General features: G+C 42.7%; 1 protein-coding gene across 1 annotated transcript; it reads left to right on the plus strand.

Annotated features, from left to right (window-relative positions):
• The first annotated feature begins 2281 nt into the window (after positions 1-2281).
• LOC115463692 (gastrula zinc finger protein XlCGF26.1-like) lies at positions 2282-18549 on the plus strand. The gene is made up of 5 exons (XM_030194412.1): positions 2282-2388; positions 4809-4913; positions 5064-5177; positions 10499-10627; positions 14162-18549. Exons 2-5 carry the CDS (start codon positions 4895-4897, stop codon positions 15754-15756), a joined length of 1857 nt encoding a protein of 618 aa, XP_030050272.1. The 5' UTR covers positions 2282-2388; positions 4809-4894; the 3' UTR covers positions 15757-18549.
• Positions 18550-19073: the final 524 nt, after the last annotated feature.

The following is a 19073-nucleotide window of genomic DNA, read 5'->3' on the forward strand; positions in this document are numbered from 1 at the left end:
GCTATAGAAATGATTAGTAGTAGCGTAAAATAACCCATCTTAGCCCTATATAAAACTTACCCCCCCTGTAACTTTTCAAAAATATAAAATACCTTGCATCCAGCATAGCCTTGGATTCTTTTGCCATTATTTCGTTTTTCATTATTCGTGCTTTGGTGTTGTACTTGGGATTTGCATTATGTTCCCTTTATTTCTGTTGTTTTCACAATCAGCCACCGGACACGTTCCTTCTGTCTGGAACACACCCAGCAGCTCTCCGTCATTCCACCGATCCACCTTAAGGAGGCAGGATCCTGACCACATGATCTCAGGCGCCCCTGGGGCTTTGCGCATGCGCCGCTGCTTTCACTTCCTCGGGGTTTGCACGGCTTAAAGAAGCAGAAAATAGTCCGAATAAAAACAGAAAGATTACCTTTCGGGACTGGAAATCCCAATCTGCAGAGGGAGAGAGGAGGGAGTGTATCTGAGATTCTTAGGAATCAGTCCAGCCTCCTCCTGTTTTATTTATCTTTCCAGGAAGAGGGAAATCTGCAGCCTGAATCTGTCCCAGCAGTGCCTGCCTTTTTTTTTTTTTTTTAACAGGTAAGAAATTTTATTTTGCTTTATGCACTACTTTCTATTTTATACGCATGTTCCCTCATTGGTATGTACATTATCATTTTAACTCACACGTGCACACGCAAGCATGAACACAATCTCATTCTTTCTTACATACATTTAGCAGCAAACATACATACAACCTCGCTTTCACAAGCATACACACATTTTCTGCCTTATACATACTTTCTCTTCTTATACAACCTCGGCTCTGTTCTCTTCTGTCTTCAGACACCAACCCACTAGCCTTTGTCTATCTAACCTGTTCATGAGCTTGTAACCTTCCTCTTCATTCAACCAGTATTGACTCAGGGAACTAGGTAAAAGCTGGATCCACCTAATTGCACCTTATATAGTATGTGAATCCAGCAGCTCTGAAACCACTTTTAACAAGGCAATGTGAACATTTGACATTACAGGGCCTAAGCTTCCTTCCATCCTTCTGCTGCCACTACCAGGTCTGGGTTGATCCCGCCTTCTTTTGCTGTCTCCCCCAGCTATGCACACCATCCACCTTCTGTCAACATTTTTGCACAGCAAGCCTGCACGTTTTAGTGGTCTCAAATCCATGCTGCTGCATGCAAAAATGTCTAACCATTGTGATGCACAGCAGAAACTTTTAAAGGACTGGGGGAGGGTTACATCTGGCCACTGAAAATGAAGCAATCTATGCAGATCACTGTGGTCTCTTCATGCAATGATGTAGTGGAGAGCTGATCTTACTGACAGCCCAGATAATAAAGCTATTGCCCACATATTGTAATGGGGGCCAAGGATGTTCTATTTGAATGTAATTGTGACAGAGCTCAATTACTGATATGTTGTTAAGCTTTTATGTCGTAGCAAAGTTTTTCTAGAAGAAGGTGGAAATTAGAATGCATACTTTATAGGCCCCTGACAGAAATTTTGGTATTAGCTAAACCTTAGTGGCATGTACTTTATGGAAGTCTTATGTGCTACAGAATAAAAGACATTGTCCCAAGAATAATAATAAAAATCCCAAATTTATAGTAGTTTCAATCTTTTGTCTACCAAACATGGGGTACTTTCCAGTTGATTAGATGGTCCAGCTTCACATGATCAGCTTGCCTTAACCAAAGACAGGGTTTAATTTGTAGACAAAAAGGAAGTGGAAATGTGGAGCTGGGGGAAGGGGGCAGATAGGCCAGGGGAAGGTACAAGAGGAGATAGATTAGGGAGCAGAGTGACTGTTTCCTGCTCTGCTTCAGGCCTTCCCTTCTTTTCTGCAGGCTGCCTAGGAGGGCGGGGATGGAGCAGAACCCCCCCTGCTGCTCTGGCTTTGAAAAGAACAGGCAGAACCGTGCTCCATGACCATTCCCCAAGAATTAAACCTTGTACAATGATAGTCTGTAATTCTTCAAATTCCCAAGCTTGTCTTCTCAGAGAGCAGAATCAGAAGCTTTGGAGTGCAGGGTCTGTGGATGGGAGTTTCTCTTACTGACTGCTCTCAAGATGTACTATACAGGCCTCTGCCATCTGAAGCTTCTTCACTATTTTTTAGTCTGTTGGCTTCTGTATGAATGCTAAGAAATGTTTTGGACCCAGTTCTTTATTCTTTAGGCAGAAAAGGGATAGAACTTGAGCTGTGGGAGAATGTTATACAAACGGTCTTAAACATGGTAACTAACCTAACTCTGTTACCTGAACACAGGCACCAGTCACATGTCACTGCTTATTTCTTGGAAGTACAGTGGGACATTCTGGGAGAATGACAGAAGTAGTTTTACAAGAAGGTCATCAAGGAGATTCAAGACATTATGATATCATGAGGTAAACATTCTTATCTGTCGTCTGCCCTCCACTCCTATAGACATATTGCAATTTGTATTTATTATTTAAATATTCCTTGAGCACATAACATAAGATGTGCAATGCTGGGTCAGATCAAAGGTCATTCAGACAGAGAATCTTAGTCTAACTCAGAATGACTTATGTTGTAAGAGATTAGGGTCTACACATGATTTTTTTCATCAGCAGCTTCTCTTTCAGTAAGGGGTCCTTTTACCAAGCTGCGGTAAAAAGGGCCCTGTGCTAGCAGCAGGGGCCGTTTTTGCCGCACACTGTAGCCCTTTTTACTGCAGTGGGTAAAATGGCATGGCCATTCGGTAAAATTTTACCTACCGTGTGGCCATGCAGGGGAGGGGAGAGCACTTAACGCCACCCATTAAGGTGGCATTAAGGGCTCCCGTGCTAACCTGGTGGTAACCGGGTAGCACATGGCGCTGCCTGATTACTACCAGGTAAGTGCCATGCTAGAAAATAGCTATCTGTTTTCCCTAGCATGGCAAATTTTACTGCTGTAATTGCCTATTGCTTATGTTTGATCTATTCTTATTGTACACTGCCTTGAGTGAATTCTTTCAAAAAGGCGTTAAATCCTAATAAATAAATAAATAAAATGGTTCACACTGGGGCTGGAACTGCTGCTGGTGCCTGCTTTGGCCCGGCGGTAGTTCCAGATTAGCATGTGGTAAACCCGCGTTGGGCTTACTGCCGCTCTGTCAAAGGGTCCGCCAGGGATATATAATTCATAACATTTACTAATGGGTGTTGCCATTTTATCGGGGCTGGAAAAGTCTCAGTTGCTAGGTTCCTAAAATATAGGGCTTGACTTTTGCTGTTATCCCAAGTCCAACTGGAGCTACTGTGACTGTAGAATCCAGTGAAAGACCCAACTGCTTAAGGACTGGCAAAAGATGCTGCTCTGTTTTAAACTAGAGGCTTCGTACATAACCAGATGGAAGCTGTCTCCCTTTTTTCTATGACAAAACTGGCATGGGGTAGAGGAGAGAGGATTTACCTGTCTGGTTTCTACTGGAGAGCCACGAAGTCCTTGTAAATATATCCCCTGGATTCTCTATCATTTGTCCAAAGTTGTGTGCAGATCACAGATCTGCATGTAAACTGATTAATCAGGCATTAACAATCTATAATTAGTGTTAATTGGCAGTCATTAGGAGTTGCACACAGATCTGCATGTAAACTGATTAATCAGGCATTAACAATCTATAATTAGTGTTAATTGGCAGTCATTAGGAGTTGCACACAGATCTGTCTTGTGCCCTTTTTTATAACATATGCACCTAAATTTTATGGCATGCAGCTCCAAAGGGGTGTGGTGATGGGCAGGGCATGAGTGGGTCAGGGGCGTTCCCAGGTTTAGGTGTGATGTCACATTGTCATTTACATACCCACCTGCCACTAGTTAGGCACCAGCATTTACATCAGCTTTTGGTAGGCATTATTGCCTGCACCCAAGTTAGATGCGAGTTGCATTCTAAGCTGCTATTCTGTAAAGATCATTCCACACAGAATACTAGCTAAGTGTGGATCATCCTAGCACCCTAAGGGGCCCTTTTACTAAGCAGTGGTAAGCCTACCGCGGGCTTACCGCATGGCAGTCCGGAACTACCGCTGGTACAACCCGGGTGCCAGTAGTAGTTCCATCCCCAGCACACAGCATTTCCGGCACTATGGAAAATAGGTCCCTGTTTTTTACTGCAGCAGTTACCTGGTGGTAATCACTGCCCAGTTACCACGGGACCCATGTCACCACCTCAGTGAGTGGTGGTAAGTGCTGTCCATCCCCCCCCCCCCCCCCCCCCCTCGGCCACATGGTAAGAGCAATTTTACTGCATGGCCATTTCTTTTTTGGGCCTTTTTACTCACTGCGGTAAAAAGGGCCTTGATGCACAGCAAAAATGTCTGCCCTCACTAGTGCAGGGCCCCTTTTACCGCAGCTTAGTAAAAGGGCCCCTTAGGGTACCATTTACTGAATTCTCTCCCCTCATATGGTCAGGTCTGCATCATAAACATGCTTAGCATGTTACAGATCCAGTATTTTTTCTCCCTCTCTATCCTCCAGGTAGACAATATATTTAAACCTCAGGGCTTGATTTTTCTTTTCCAAATGCTTTTAGTAAGAAGCTGAGATTCCACCTCCCAGGAGGTTGCCTGATTCTCAGAACATTGGCACCTATAGAAATAACCACAGCAGAAACCCTCCAAGGTTTAATCTTAATAAGGTGACAGGCTGCAGCCATCTCTTCTCACCAAGCTTTATCATGAAAATACCACCTGCATACACACATTCACAGATTGCTCTCGTCAGAAGAGAAAAGAAATGAAACTCCCAGAGACTTCTACAAAAGTAATTTAAAAATGAAACTTTTCTTATTTGTTATTGACAGGCTATTCCATTCTTAATTCTGATCTTATACTCAAGATTAAAAAGAAAGTTGAGAAATATTTCAAACAACGCTGTGAGTGGGAAAGAATGAATGACCCCAGCATGAGTAAGTAAAGGTTCTGGAGTTCTGTTCTGGCTGTGCATTTTCAGATCACAGGAACTGGCATCAAACATGTGGAAAATTAAGATCTAGTTTCTAACAAAATATAAACAGAGCCACTGGGTCCTTCTTGACATGTTTGTTTTCTCATCACAGGCCTTCCGATTGTAACATCTGTGTTCTCACTGAGTATTAAACAAGAGGAACATCTGCTCTTCATGGATCAACCTGAATCAGAGACATCTGAACAGTTTCACCTGCCTGTAACAGGCAAGTATAAAATGTACTTTTTATTTTTCATATTTATAAAATTCCCTTATGGAGTCCAGACAAATGATTAGAACATTGAGCATGAAATATAAATAATATCCAACAGTACAATAAGAACAATAAATAACAGTGAGACCAAGATTAGTAGAAACCATTTAACAGATACTAAAATAAAAAATAAACATTTTAAAACTGATTCAACAGAAATAACAAAGACTAATTTTGTACAGATGAAAATAATCAAGGGCATAAAATTTGGGGCTTAATGTGGGTTAACGCATAATTTTAACACATGGCAAGCCCAAAACTACTGCTGCATCAAGGAGTGTTTCCCGGTATTTTTTATTTCTATTAGTGCTCTGTATCTGCAAGAAAATTAACGCAGGAACGGCCATTCTCGGCCCATGACATGCCACCTCCTGAAATTATTTTTAAAAGTAGATAACGCACAGATTACTGCACGCAAACAAGCAACATAACACAACACTTAAAAGTTCAGTCTTTTTATTAAGAGTTTATTCAATACAAATACAGAATAATAAGTAGCAAGGAACAATACAGAACGCTCAGGACAGTAAGAAACTCTTCCTCAACACATTTACATTTTAATAAAAGAGTATCTATCTATTCACATCCCCAACCTAAGGGGCCCTTTTACTAAGCTGCGGTAAAAGGGGACCTGTACTGGTGTCAGTGCGTGTTTCTGATGCGCACTGAGGTCTTCTTTTACCGCAGCAGGTAAAAGTCGTCGTCTTCTTCTCTTCTTTTTTTTTTTTTTTGTCCAAAGGAAATGGAGTGGAGGAGTGGCCTAGTGGTTAGAGCACCGGTCTTGCAATCCAGAGGTGGCCGGTTCAAATCCCACTACTGCTCCTTGTGATCTTGGGCAAGTCACTTAACCTTCCATTGCCTCAGGTACAAACTTAAATTGTGAGCCCTCCTGGGACAGAGAAATATCCAGAGTACCTGAATGTAACTCACCTTGAGCTACTACTGAAAGAGGTGTGAGCAAAATCTAAATAAATGGCCGTTTAGTGAGTGAACCACTTACTGCATGGCTATTTCAAGGGGAAGCCCTTACAACCACCCATTGAGATGGCAGTAGGGGCTCCCACGCTAACCTGGCAGTAACTGGGCAGCTTTATGATGTATTCTTTAAATGTAACTGTAATTCATTTATTTTCTTTTCTTTTATATTTTATTTTATGTTGTAAGCCACATTGAACCTGAGTTTCACTTGGGCTAATGGGGGATAGAAATGCCATAATATAAGGACTGTGTCAGTGAGGCAGAAGCAGTGCAATACATTTCTTCAACCAAAAGGATTGCAAAAGAAACACCGGATGTTTTAATTTTCAGTTCAAATTCCCAAATAGCTTTAAGAGGCTAGATTTAAGTATTAGCAATGAAGTGTTGTATCTGTTTATAAATTCCTGAAGCTGGTAAACCAGTATCCTGAGATGTACCACCTAATGCAGAAATGCTAGAAGCATCTGGAAAGGAGCTCGTCAACCTTCCTAGAATGTAAAATGTGTCTCAATTGCATCCAGCGATAACATTGTGAGAATGAAAGACCATATTTCCTCCTCCGTTCCAGATAGTTAAGGACATGACATGGCCCAGATTCCAAATACCACATCTTATCCACAGAGACCAATAAAGAGGTTCCTTTCCACTAAGAAGCAAGGATTCATAGGAAGCATTGCTTGGACACAGTAGTAGGAGAAAGTGCAACATCAAATAAGTTCATTACTTTGCAAGTCGCCCTGATAATAAGGCTGTCCATCAGAACATCCAGCATGGTAGAGTTGATCAGTGAGGCACGTGAAAGTGGGGAAATTAGCGCAGTCTCCACCCGCAACCAGGAGAGTTGAACAGAAGGGTCCAGAGTTTGCAGTCAGAGGATACCTTGCCTTGAGATGAAAGCAGCATTGTATTTGTAAAAATACAGAAAGTTCACTCCTCCCTGATCTTTTAATTTCTGCAAGGTCTGTAGGCAATCCTAGGTTTCTTTCCTTGCCATAAGAATTGTGTTGAATGTTTATCAATTCCTTTATATCCTTTATAAAAAGACTTGGAGAAAAAGATCGGTATCATAGACATATAGTACATGATAACAGGAGAGACAGACATTTTAATAGTAGCAAGTCTGCCCCACCAACTCAGAAATAATGGTGACCATCTATCACAAAGTTCTCGGACTTTACACAGAACCATAGAATTCATTATTCACTATAAGAGCAGGAATATCAGTATATAACTTAATACCAAGATATTTCAGTCCTTTAGTTTGCCATTGAAAAGGAAAAGAGGAAACATCAGCCTTGATATAGTGTATATTAAGAGGCATTCCTTAGCGTCCCTCCGGACCGGACCAGGATTGAACTGATGGGTTGTGCTCGCCTTCCAGCAGGTGGAGACTGAGAAAAAACTGTGACTCCAGAGAGCCAATAAGAGCCCTGATTGTGACCCTAGCCTCAGTATTTTCTCAGTCTCCCAGCAGGTAGGAAGTGAGCCCATTAGTCTCTCTCTTTCCTTTTTTTCTCTTTAAGATATTAGAGATATTCAGAATATTACTTCTGTGCTGGAATCTCAATTAGACGCTTGAAGAACCATAGAATTCATTATTCACTATAAGAGCAGGAATATCAGTATATAACTTAATACCAAGATATTTCAGTCCTTTAGTTTGCCATTGAAAAGGAAAAGAGGAAACATCAGCCTTGACATAGTGTATATTAAGAGGCATTACCTCAGATTCTGTCCAATTAATTTTGTAACCTGAGAATAGGCCAAATGAATCAATAAGTTGTAACAAAGGAGGAAGGGAAGCAAGTGGCCTAGTAAGGAATAAGAAGGCATCGTCCAATAAGCAGACAACATACATTCTACTTCCCCTATATTAATTCCATGGATATCTGCATGTTGTTGAATGGCACGCAATAGTGGCTCCAGGGCCAAATTAAACAGGAGTGGTGACAAGACACTTATCTGGCGCCTCTGCTAAGTGGATATGAACTTGAGAGAGAATTATTGATGTATAAGCAGGCCTTAGGAGCAGAATATAGAATTTGTACCATATTTAAAAAACCTTCTCCAAATCCAAACCATGCAGTGTTCTTAACATATAAGACCACTCAACCCGATCAACGGCCTTCCCCACATCCAAGGACACCAATTTTGCACTGGACAAAAGATGGGGAGACAGTCTAATATTGTTGGATGAGTGTCTATTGGTAAGAAAATCAGTTTGGTCTGGATGAATAAGTCTCTAAATAAGGATTTCATGAGCCTATTCGCCAGTATTTTAGCGTAGATTTTAGCATATAGGTTAATCAAAAAATGGGTCTGTAATTAGCAACTTCCATAGCATCTCACCCTGGATTTGGGAGAACTACTGTAAGAGCTTCTGTCATAGTACCAGACATGGTCCCAGTAACAAGAAATGATTGATTAGAGTTCAAGAAGCCTGGCTATCGGATCAAGCTGGAAAAGTATGAAAAGATTCAGCCGTAAGGCCATCTATGCCAGGGGTCTTATTTTTTTAAAGGAGCCAATAGTCTGTTGAATCACTGTACCCAAAATGGGAGCCTCCAAGAGCTTTTTTTCCATGTTAGTAAGGGCCAGGGCCTGCAGTTTCACTAGAAAGACATCTATGGTATTAGAGGTAGCTACGCTCTCAGATTTGTAAAGAGAGGTATAGTAGATATAAAACTGAGAGAGAATCTCATTTTGTTGGGTTAAAACACTTAAAAAGAACTTTATTGATAAACAAGAGAAAACAGTACAAAAAAAACAGCTTGGCACAGCATTCAAGTCTCATAAATTAATTGAAAATAACAGTACTCGCACAGTCGGAAGTATGAAGTGTTAAAGTATTATGAGCATTATCCCCATCCAGTTTTCTTTCAGCGAACACAGTATCCCTCATCCCTTCCCCACACCCCCAACCCCCAAAGTAGTCATGCCATCTGGGGGAACCATGAAACTTTCCATGTATGATTTTCAAAGAGCACAATATGCCTTAAGTAGATTCTGCTTGCAGTATAGATATCTAGTAAGCTCCCAAGTAGCCATGTTCTGCATAGACTGGTGCCATATTGCGGCTACCAGGGCAACAGCGGTAGACTTAGCATGCATTAACTGTGGGTTAAGGGCTTAATGCCCTTTAGTTAAAAAAAAAAAAAAAAAACCAAGCCTTACAAAGGGGCCTTTTTTCTAAGAGCCCATTTTACCAAGCTGCGGCAAAAGGGAGCCTGTGCTGGTGTTGGCTTGTGTTTTTGACGCGCACCGAGGCCCCCTTTTACCGCAGCGAGTGAAAGGTAGGCCTTTCTTTTTTAAGACCATGCGGCAAGTGAAGCACTTGCTGCGTGGCTGTTTCAAGGGGGGGGGTGGAGTTCTATCTCTAACCTAGCGGTAACTGGGCAGCATACGACACTTCCCAATTACTGCCGGGTACACACCGGCGCTACAAAAGTAAGTTTTTTGTAGCGCCAGATATGACAGTGTGCTGGGGGTGGGAAATACCACTGGGCTTCCACAGTAGCCAGGTGGTACTTCCTTTTTAGCAAGCGGTAAGCCCACATTGGGCTTACTGCTGCTTTTTAAAAGGGGCCCTTAGTGCTGTAAGTTTTTGCACTTACTATGACTTAACAAATATTAACACATTGTAACTGAGGTACTAGCACAGGGGTTGCTATACCATCAGAAGCTTTATAGCTACACTATCTCAGTATCATCATCTACTATAGTAAAACTCACCCTCAACGTTCTGAGGACACTGACGTCAGTGAAGCCAAGCCCTGACTGCCTTCAAAAAGGTTCGAAGGTTCGTGGTGGTGAAGCCACCAAAATCGCTCCGAGCCCCGCCCTCGAGGGCGGAGCAATGGCAGAACGAGGGGGTTGGCAGGGAGGGAGGCGGTGGGGTGGGAAATCACTCCGGGCCCCGCCCTCGCGTCAAACGTCATGATGTTGGGGGCGGAGCAATGGCAGAACAATGAAGGGGTTGGCCAGGGAGGGGGGGGGGGGGGTGTTGGCAACGAAAACCTTGCTAGCGCCCGTTTCATTTGCTCAGAAACTGGCCTCTTTTACTAGTTGGATAATATTGTCCACTTTTTTATGTGATTTAACCTGCTGTCAGTAGCAGCCAAATATACAGATAGCAGTCACCAAACATCAACAAATATGCATATTCAGTGCTGTGATTATTTATATAGTGTGTGCAGATTTTTTGGGTTTTTTTTTTAAATGTCAGTGTTTTAAAAATTATGCCGATTCATAGCTTTAAAAATTAATCCAATTGTAACTATGTTTGTCTATAACAGGCTTCCCAAATGTCAAACCTGATATTTTAACCCAATTTAAGGAAGAGGAATCCAGGTTTGAACCCCAGGGATCTGAGGACAGAGGAAACCTGCCCAACACGAACACACGTGAAGAACTGGATGAAACAGGTGATGAACCTTGGATTAAATTAAGTAATGGCTGATCCAACTATTTCTTCCAAGGGTGAGGCATCCTCTGGACCAGACACAGCACAAATGAAGAATCAGCACTTCTGACCTTTGAATGGATACTTTGTTTTCTCTCTTTATTTCTGCCATTTCCCTTCCCTTTTAGGTATTTTTCTTTCATGCCTGTCTTCTCCCATTGTCTCTTTGATTTTGCTTTTATTCATCTGAATGTCCATCTCTCTTCCCTTTCACAATTCTGTGATAACCCTTCTTTCTTGCCAAAAGAAAATCCTCTTTTCCCCTCTCCACTCATCTCATTTATGAAGATTTGTCACTCTCACCTTTTTTGTCCCTTTTATCCATGTCTCTAGGTACCCTACTGTCTCTAATCCCCTGTGAATTTTTGTAGTCTTCCTTCCATTCCTTAAATATTTAGACAGTCCTTTGACACATTTATTAACGTGTTAACTTTTCCTTGCCCTTGACCTGACACTTTGATAAGCTAAACCTGTCCCTGTAGGTCTCCTTCCAATACCTAATCACTCACAGACCTAAACACTTTAGGCATACAGGTATGTAATATACTTTCTCCGAGGACAAGCAGGCTGCTTGTTCTCACGACTGGGTTGACGTCCACGGCAGCCCCCACCAACTGGAACAAAACTTTGCGGGCAGTCCCGCGCATGCGCGGCCGTCTTCCTGCCCGTGCGCGACCATTCCCGCTCAGTTTTTTTCGATTCCGCGCTGAGGAGAGACGTGTTACCGTCTCTCTCTTGGTCAGCCCCGGAAACCGAATCCGCGAATTTTCTTTTTCGTGCGCGCTTCTTTTTCTTTCTTATCTCTAAAAAAAAAAAAAAAAAGTTTGTCCCCTCGTCGTCTTAGCGCGGGGGCGCTTTGTTGCGGCCTTGTGGCCGCTCGGTCGTTTCTTTTTCGGGTGTGCTTTTCACCGCCACCATCGACGACTTTGACTTCACCGACGCGATTTTTCCGTCGATGTCCTCGAAGGTCCCGAGTGGATTCAAGAAGTGTGGTCGGTGCGGCCGGCACATCTCGCAAACCGATACTCACGCTTGGTGCCTCCAGTGCCTTGGCCCGGAGCATAATACCAAGACGTGCACCTTGTGTCTCGGATTGCGAAAGCGGACACAGGTGGCGAGGCAAGTTCGTCGGGACCAACTTTTTGGAACTTGTGCCGGCCCTTTGACGTCATCGGTGTCAATGGCCGGGTCTTCGGTACCGGTACCGATGTCGACGAAATCGACACTGATGATGGCATCGACCCCAGGAGCACAGGTACCGTTGGCTTGCCGGACCTCCGGCGACGGCGGGGGTGAGCGGCCGCGCGGGCAGTCGGCCCCGGCCACTCCCTCTACCCAGGGCCATCGGGACCGAACCCTGTCAGACCCGATCCCTCGAGGCCGGGGGGGGGGGGGGGGGGTTCTACCTCCTCTTCATCTCTGCCACCGAGCATCGATGATGGGCACCGAAAGAAAACAAAGAAGCATCGGCATCGGTCGCCCACGGCTCACGGGACTGCTAGTTCCCGCGCCTCCAGAGATGAATCGACACCGAGGAAACGGCAGTGCCGAGAGGAGCGTTCCCCCTCAGTCGAAGAGGTGTCGCTGCGTCAGTCCATGGGTGCTTTGGTACCGTCTCCTGGACCTGAGCAGCTTCCGGCACCCACACCGGCCCCCCCTGCCTTTCCCAACAGCGGGCCTGGACGAGTGCCTCCGAGCCATCCTTCCAGGGATTCTGGAAGGGCTGATGCGCCAGGCCTTGCCGGGCCCCCGGCGCAGTTGATGGAGGCGCCGGCGTGCTCCAGCCCGATGCTGAGGCCTCCGACGCCGCTTGCGGTACCGGTGTCGACCGCCACGCAGGTGGAGTCGACGTCGATGGAGGGAGCTTCATCCCCGCCGGCACGGGAGTCCACCACTCGACGCCACCATCGAGGACGTGGTTCCTCGCAGTCGAGACGGGCCCGGTTCAGGTCTGAGCTGAAAGAGCTCATGTCCGACACCGAGGAAGAGGCCTCGTGGGGGGAGGAGGAGGACCCCAGATATTTCTCCTCAGAGGAGTCTGAGGGCCTTCCCTCCGACCCCACTCCTTCACCGGAGAGGAAGCTCTCGCCCCCTGAGAGTCTCTCCTTTGCCTCCTTTGTCAGGGATATGTCTATATGCATTCCCTTTCCCGTGGTCTCTGTGGATGAGCCGAGGGCTGAGATGCTCGAGGTCCTCGACTATCCATCACCACCTAGAGAGTCTTCCACGGTACCGTTGCACAATGTCCTCAAAGAGACACTGCTTCGGAACTGGCAGAAGCCATTATCTAACCCCACCATTCCCAAGAAAGCGGAGTCCCAATACAGAATCCACTCTGACCCAAAGTTAATGCGGCCCCAATTGCCTCATGACTCAGCGGTCGTGGACTCTGCTCTCAAGAGGGCACGGAGTTCGAGGGATACCGCCTTGGCCCCCCGGGGCGGGAGTCTCGCACTCTGGACTCGTTTGGGAGGAAGGCCTACCAATCTTCCATGCTCGTGACCCACATCCAGTCGTACCAGCTGTACACGAGCATTCACATGCGGAACAATGTGAAGCAACTGGCTGACCTGGTCGATAAGCTCCCTCCGGAGCAGTCCAGGCCTTTTCAGGAGGTGGTCAGGCAGCTGAAGGCGTGTAGAAAGTTCCTGTCCAGGGGTATATATGACACCTATGATGTGGCATCTCGAGCTGTGGCCCAAGGTATAGTGATGCGCAGACTCTCCTGGCTGCGTGCCTCTGACCTGGACAACCGCACCTAGTTATGCATGCAAGTGAAAGCCCTGCCAGTATCCTACCTATGCTCCTTCCATGTGTGCGTTCCCTGTGTGCGTTCCCTTTGCAAATACCCGCTATGCAAGTTAAACGAATATTTGCAGACTAGCACATAGGCAGAATATTGGCATTTACACATGTATGTGCACGCATACACATGGATATGTCATTATTCTAAAATGTACACATACAAAGGGTGCATAACTGTGTGCACTTAATTTATAGAATTGCCCCTTGCGTGTTTTTATAAAATAGGTTACAGATACTTTGATCTTCACAGGTAGACAACTTTTTAGCCTCATGGTGGGAGAATCTTATTATTGGTTTCCAGTATATTATTAGGATTCGGTTTCTTTAAGCTGTCGGGTTTGAGCTTCTGGGAACTAGATTCCAAATAAATCCCAGGACTACAGGAGAGTGTTGCAGAGTTTTTGGTTAGTGAGTCTAATCAGTGAAGGAAGTCATTGAAGAGACTGGAGGTGAGAAAGAGATGCACAGAATCAGCAGGACAAAATCAGTCATGGTCCCTTTCCCTCTGTTCATGTGCCACTGTCCACCTGTTCCTTTTCCTGTGTACAAGTAACACTACTTTCTGTTATGTGTCATTTGGAACCTTAAACAAATCTCTTTTCAAATAATCATATGGGGATACTTCCTTATATATCATCTTCTTCTCCATAGTTGTAAAATTAAGGATCATACTTTCATTTTTATCTAACAGGTGATGAATTTAAGAATTATGATATAATAATGAGAATGTGCGATGGGCAGCAAAGAAAGGAATGGAAACACAAAGATCCCTCCAGAGATAGCCCAGATCCTTCATCTGACTGTGAGGGAGGTATCAGTAGCATAACATCAACCAGAGTGGAAGCAGCCTTCTATAAAGGAGATGGATCAAATACACAAGAGAGAAATGCTAACCATTGCCTAAAGCTTGTACAAACCAGAGGAGTCAAAGAAGGTGAGAGACCTTTTACAAGTGCTGATACTTGGGAAAACTTCAGTACGGACTCACATTTTGTTGAGCACCAAATACCTAGTCTTAGGACTGAGGTTCATGATGGTCAAGATATACACAAAAGTAACTCATTTGTACACACTGTCCCCTGTGAAAAAGTATTTAAAAATTCTGAATGTGATAAATGTTTTAGACAGAAATGTAACCTGCAGTGTCATAAAATAACTAATTCAGGAGAAAAACCGTTTAAATGTCCTGAATGTGATAAAAGTTTCAATTGGAAAGCCAACCTGAAGCGGCATAAAATGAATCATACAGGAGCCAAACCATTTAAATGTTCTGAATGTGATAAATGTTTCAAAAGAAAAGCCAATCTGCAACTTCATAAAATGAATCATACGGGAGACAAACCATTTAAATGTTCTGAATGTGATAAATGTTTCACTCAGAAATTCAGCTTATACCAGCATAGAATGACTCACTCAGGAGGCAAACCATTCAAATGTTCTGAATGTGATAAAAGTTTTAATTGGAAAGCTAACCTGCAACGGCATAAATTAAATCATACGGGGGAAAAACCATTTAAGTGCTTTGAATGTGATAAATGTTTCAAACGGAAAGCTGCCCTGCAACAACATAAAATGGTTCACACTGGAGACAAACCATTCAAATGTTCTGAATGTAGTAAAAGCTTCTGTCGGAAAGCCTATCTGGAACGGCATAAAATGAATCATACAGGAGACAAACCATTTAAATGCTCTGAATGTGATAAATATTTCTGTCATAAAAGCTACTTAAAAAAGCATGAAATGATTCATACGGGATACAAACCATTTAAATGTTGTGAATGTGATAAAAGTTTCCGTCGGAAGACTCATCTACAACTGCATGAAATGAATCATACAAGGGATAAACCATTTAAATGTTCTGAATGCAATAAATATTTTAGTCAGAAAAGCAACTTGGAAAAGCATAAAGTAATTCACCTTGAACAAAAGCCATTTAAATGTTCAGAATGTGATAGAAGTTTCAGTCGGAAAGCCTATCTGGAATTGCATAAAATGAATCATACAGGAGACAAACCATTTAAATGTTCTGAGTGTGATAAATATTTCTGTCAGAAAAGTGACCTTCAGAAACATAAAATGATTCACACAGGAGACAAACCGTTTAAATGTTCCGAATGTGATAAAAGTTTCAATCGGAAAGCTACCTTGCAAATGCATAAAGTGGTTCACACAGGTGATAAACCATTTAAATGTTCTGAATGTGATAAATGCTTCAGGTGGAAACAAAGTTTGCAACTGCATAAAATGACTCCCTGTCGCCACTTATGTTATGTTTGGTACTTTTAATCCATGGAATGAATTATTTGGGCAGTGGGTTTAGCTTTACTTCTAAAGATGTAACCTTTGGATTGTTAACTTCACACTTACTATTTGTAAATGATTGGAAGATCTACTGTTCTAGTGATTAGCAATTGAAGGGCTTGTTCCAAAACCCACTAAGTCTATATTAGTTGCATTGGACTTAGAGGGTTTTGGAAATAAACCCTTCAATTAGACAACTCCAAAGTGGTAAAAAGCTTCTGGGATGACATAGAGATGACTTTTGGTTTGGACAAATATGCTAAGGCAATTTTTCTTAGAGGAAATTTGAGCAAAACTGAAAACATCCATTTGACTGTAATGAATATGAGATAAGGAACTTGAACGGAAAGGAGTATATAAATACCTAGGAGTGGAGAAAAGAACACCAATCAAGCATAAATCACTGAGAGAAAAGATCAATAACAAATATTATAGGATACTAATATTACTGAGTGTTATTACAGAATACAAGCCATTAATCAGCTGGCAATTCCTACAGAATCATACAGCTTTGGAATTGTAGACTGGCATCTGAAAGACATTCAAAAAACTCTTTCATTTTCATGAGGTCACTTATAAGAATCAGTGTATGCTAAGACTGTACGTACATTCCCTGAGCCAAAGGAAGAATAGGTCTTATAGAAATAGTATCATTAGATCCAAATGCCCAAAAATATGATATACAAATGTCCATAAACATCTCCATCATTAAACAAACATTCCAACAAGTAGAAGGAATGAGTAAGAATCCACTAGTACCACAAGGGAAGGATAATTTGGAAAAGAAGACAAAAAAACTCTTCAAAGAATTAGATCACTAAATGAGGAAAAGAATTGGAAAAATGAATGAATGAATACAGTGGGGGAAACAAAGTGTTACTCCAGGAACCATTCGTTGATCAAATCCAGATACAGGCATGGTTAACGAGAGTTGAATTGAAATCTTAAGAGTGAGAGATTGATAGCTGCAGCTAGTACAATGGACTATAGATGAGAGAGGCTGCAGGAAGCATAGGGAAAAAAAAACTGATACAACATCTGCAGATTCATATCAGAAATAACCAGAAATGGTCACTCATCGCTTAGCTGGCTGTAAAGTTCTGATGGCAGAAATTTCTATACAGAAAGGCACAACAGTGTTGCACATCTCATCCTTTGGAATTGTGTAAAGATTACAACAATGCTGAACCAGAAAAGCACTGGGGTCATGACCCTTTGGAGAATGAAGAGGTTATGACCACATGGGACATCCCCATTCCGAATGATAAAAGCTAGATGTGAGGAAAATGGACATACTGGTAGCTGTATGTAAACGGTATTAACTGATTATTATCTTTGACATTGTAGATTAAGTGTTTACTAGTAGGTCTGTTGTATCTTGATTGGAGTTCCTTATCTCATGTGTTTTTGTACTATTTTATTATGTAAATTGCAGTAATCTGTGGAGTAACTTTTAATAAAAAGAAAAACACCAGAACAGCAATGATCATGCAGGTGCCAGTCCCAAACATAGTAACAGTATATGATGGCAGATAAAGACCCGCATGGTCCATCTAGTCTGCCCAATAAATCAGTCAGAGCTGCACCTACCACTCTGTAGGTTACTCTCCATCATGATCAAATACTAGTGTAACAATAGGTAGGCACACAATCATGGAAAAGTGGTTTTATATTATTGGATAGTCATAGGTCATGATCAATATTAAACAAGTAATCCAACAAAGTTACAAACTGACAACATATTACTCGCTATCAACCTTTAAGTGAATGTGACACAAACTGCACACTTGTTTTTGATCTGTCCCTGCTATCCTTGGGTCACAGACCATAAACATCTGCCCAGCAAAGGTCCTAGTTCCCAGTCACTGGAGTTGCTATCAAGGCCCACTCCAGCCCATCCATAATCGGGACATAGCCCGTAAAAAAGTCTGCCCTGTTTTGCTGTATTTGGGACATAGATCATAGAAGTCCATCCGCCTTACTTTCCAACTGCTGGAATTACCATCTAAGCACCAACATATTTTTGTTTTGATTCCACCCTTTTTCCTTATAAGGATCCTTTGTGTTATCTTGCACGTTTTTGAATTGCGTCACCTTTTTCATTTCCATCACATTCCCCGGGGTGGGCATTCCAGGCATACACTCTCCATAAAAAAATACCTTCTGACATTATTCCTAAATCTACCATCCTGTAATCTCCATCTGTGTCCTCTAGTTCTACCACTTCCTCATGTCTGGAAAAGATTTGTATGTATGTTTTATCATGTATCCCCTATCCCTCCTTTCCTCTAGGATATACGTATTTAGGTACTTGGGTCCTTTGGCGCAAACCTGCTACCATTTTTGTCGCTTTTCTTTGGACTGTCAAGTCTTTTTATGTCCTTAGCTATAGCTAGGATACCGAGCACAGTATTCCAAATGAGGCCTCACTTACAACTTGTACAGGGGCATCTGCTGGTTATTCTTCTCTCTGTACAGCCCAGTATCCTACTGGCCATGGCCACCATCTTGTCACATTGTTTTACCACCTTGAGATCTTCAGACTATCACCCCAAGGTCTCTGTCCTGAACCATGCTTATCAGTCTCTCATCCCCTATCTCGGTTGATTTCTACACACCAAATGCATCACTCTACACGTTGTCTTATTACATTTTAACCTGCCAGACTTTAGACCATTTTTCTAAATTTTTTAGATCCCTTCTCTATTCGCTACTCCCTCTGTAATCTGCAAAAAGACAAACCTTTCCTTTTAGCCCATTGGCAATGTTGCTCACAAATATATTAAATAGAATTGGTCCCATTACCAATCCCTGAGGCATTCCACTAATTTTCTTTCTTTCTTTGGAGTAAACTCCATTCACCACCACTCTCCGTCAGTCAACCAGTTTCCTGTCCAGTCTTGAGTCTTAATTTTAGCCCACTCAGCTTTTTCAGATGCGTTCTATGAGGAATCGTATCAAGGGTTTTGCTGAAGTCCAAGTAGATTATGAGGTGCATTTTCAATATAACATTTAAATCCAACTTTGGATATTTTGCTCAAAACGTTCCAAATCCAAGTGGCAAATATAGCAATTTTTGAAACAGCAAAAGGTTATCTTTTGTTTCAAAAATTGCTATACATTGTTGTACTCTGTGCATGTGTCTTTTTTCACTGTTTAAAAAAAAAAAAAAAGTGAAAGATGCACAAAATCAAACCATTGGGATGTAGAAGGAGCCAGCATTTTTAGTAGACTGGCCACACAGGCAGAGCAGTAGGGCACCCTAGGGGGCACTGCAGTGGACTTCACATAAAAGTACCAAG

This window comes from Microcaecilia unicolor, chromosome 2 (assembly GCF_901765095.1).
Source record: "Microcaecilia unicolor chromosome 2, aMicUni1.1, whole genome shotgun sequence".
NCBI lineage: Eukaryota > Metazoa > Chordata > Amphibia > Gymnophiona > Siphonopidae > Microcaecilia > Microcaecilia unicolor.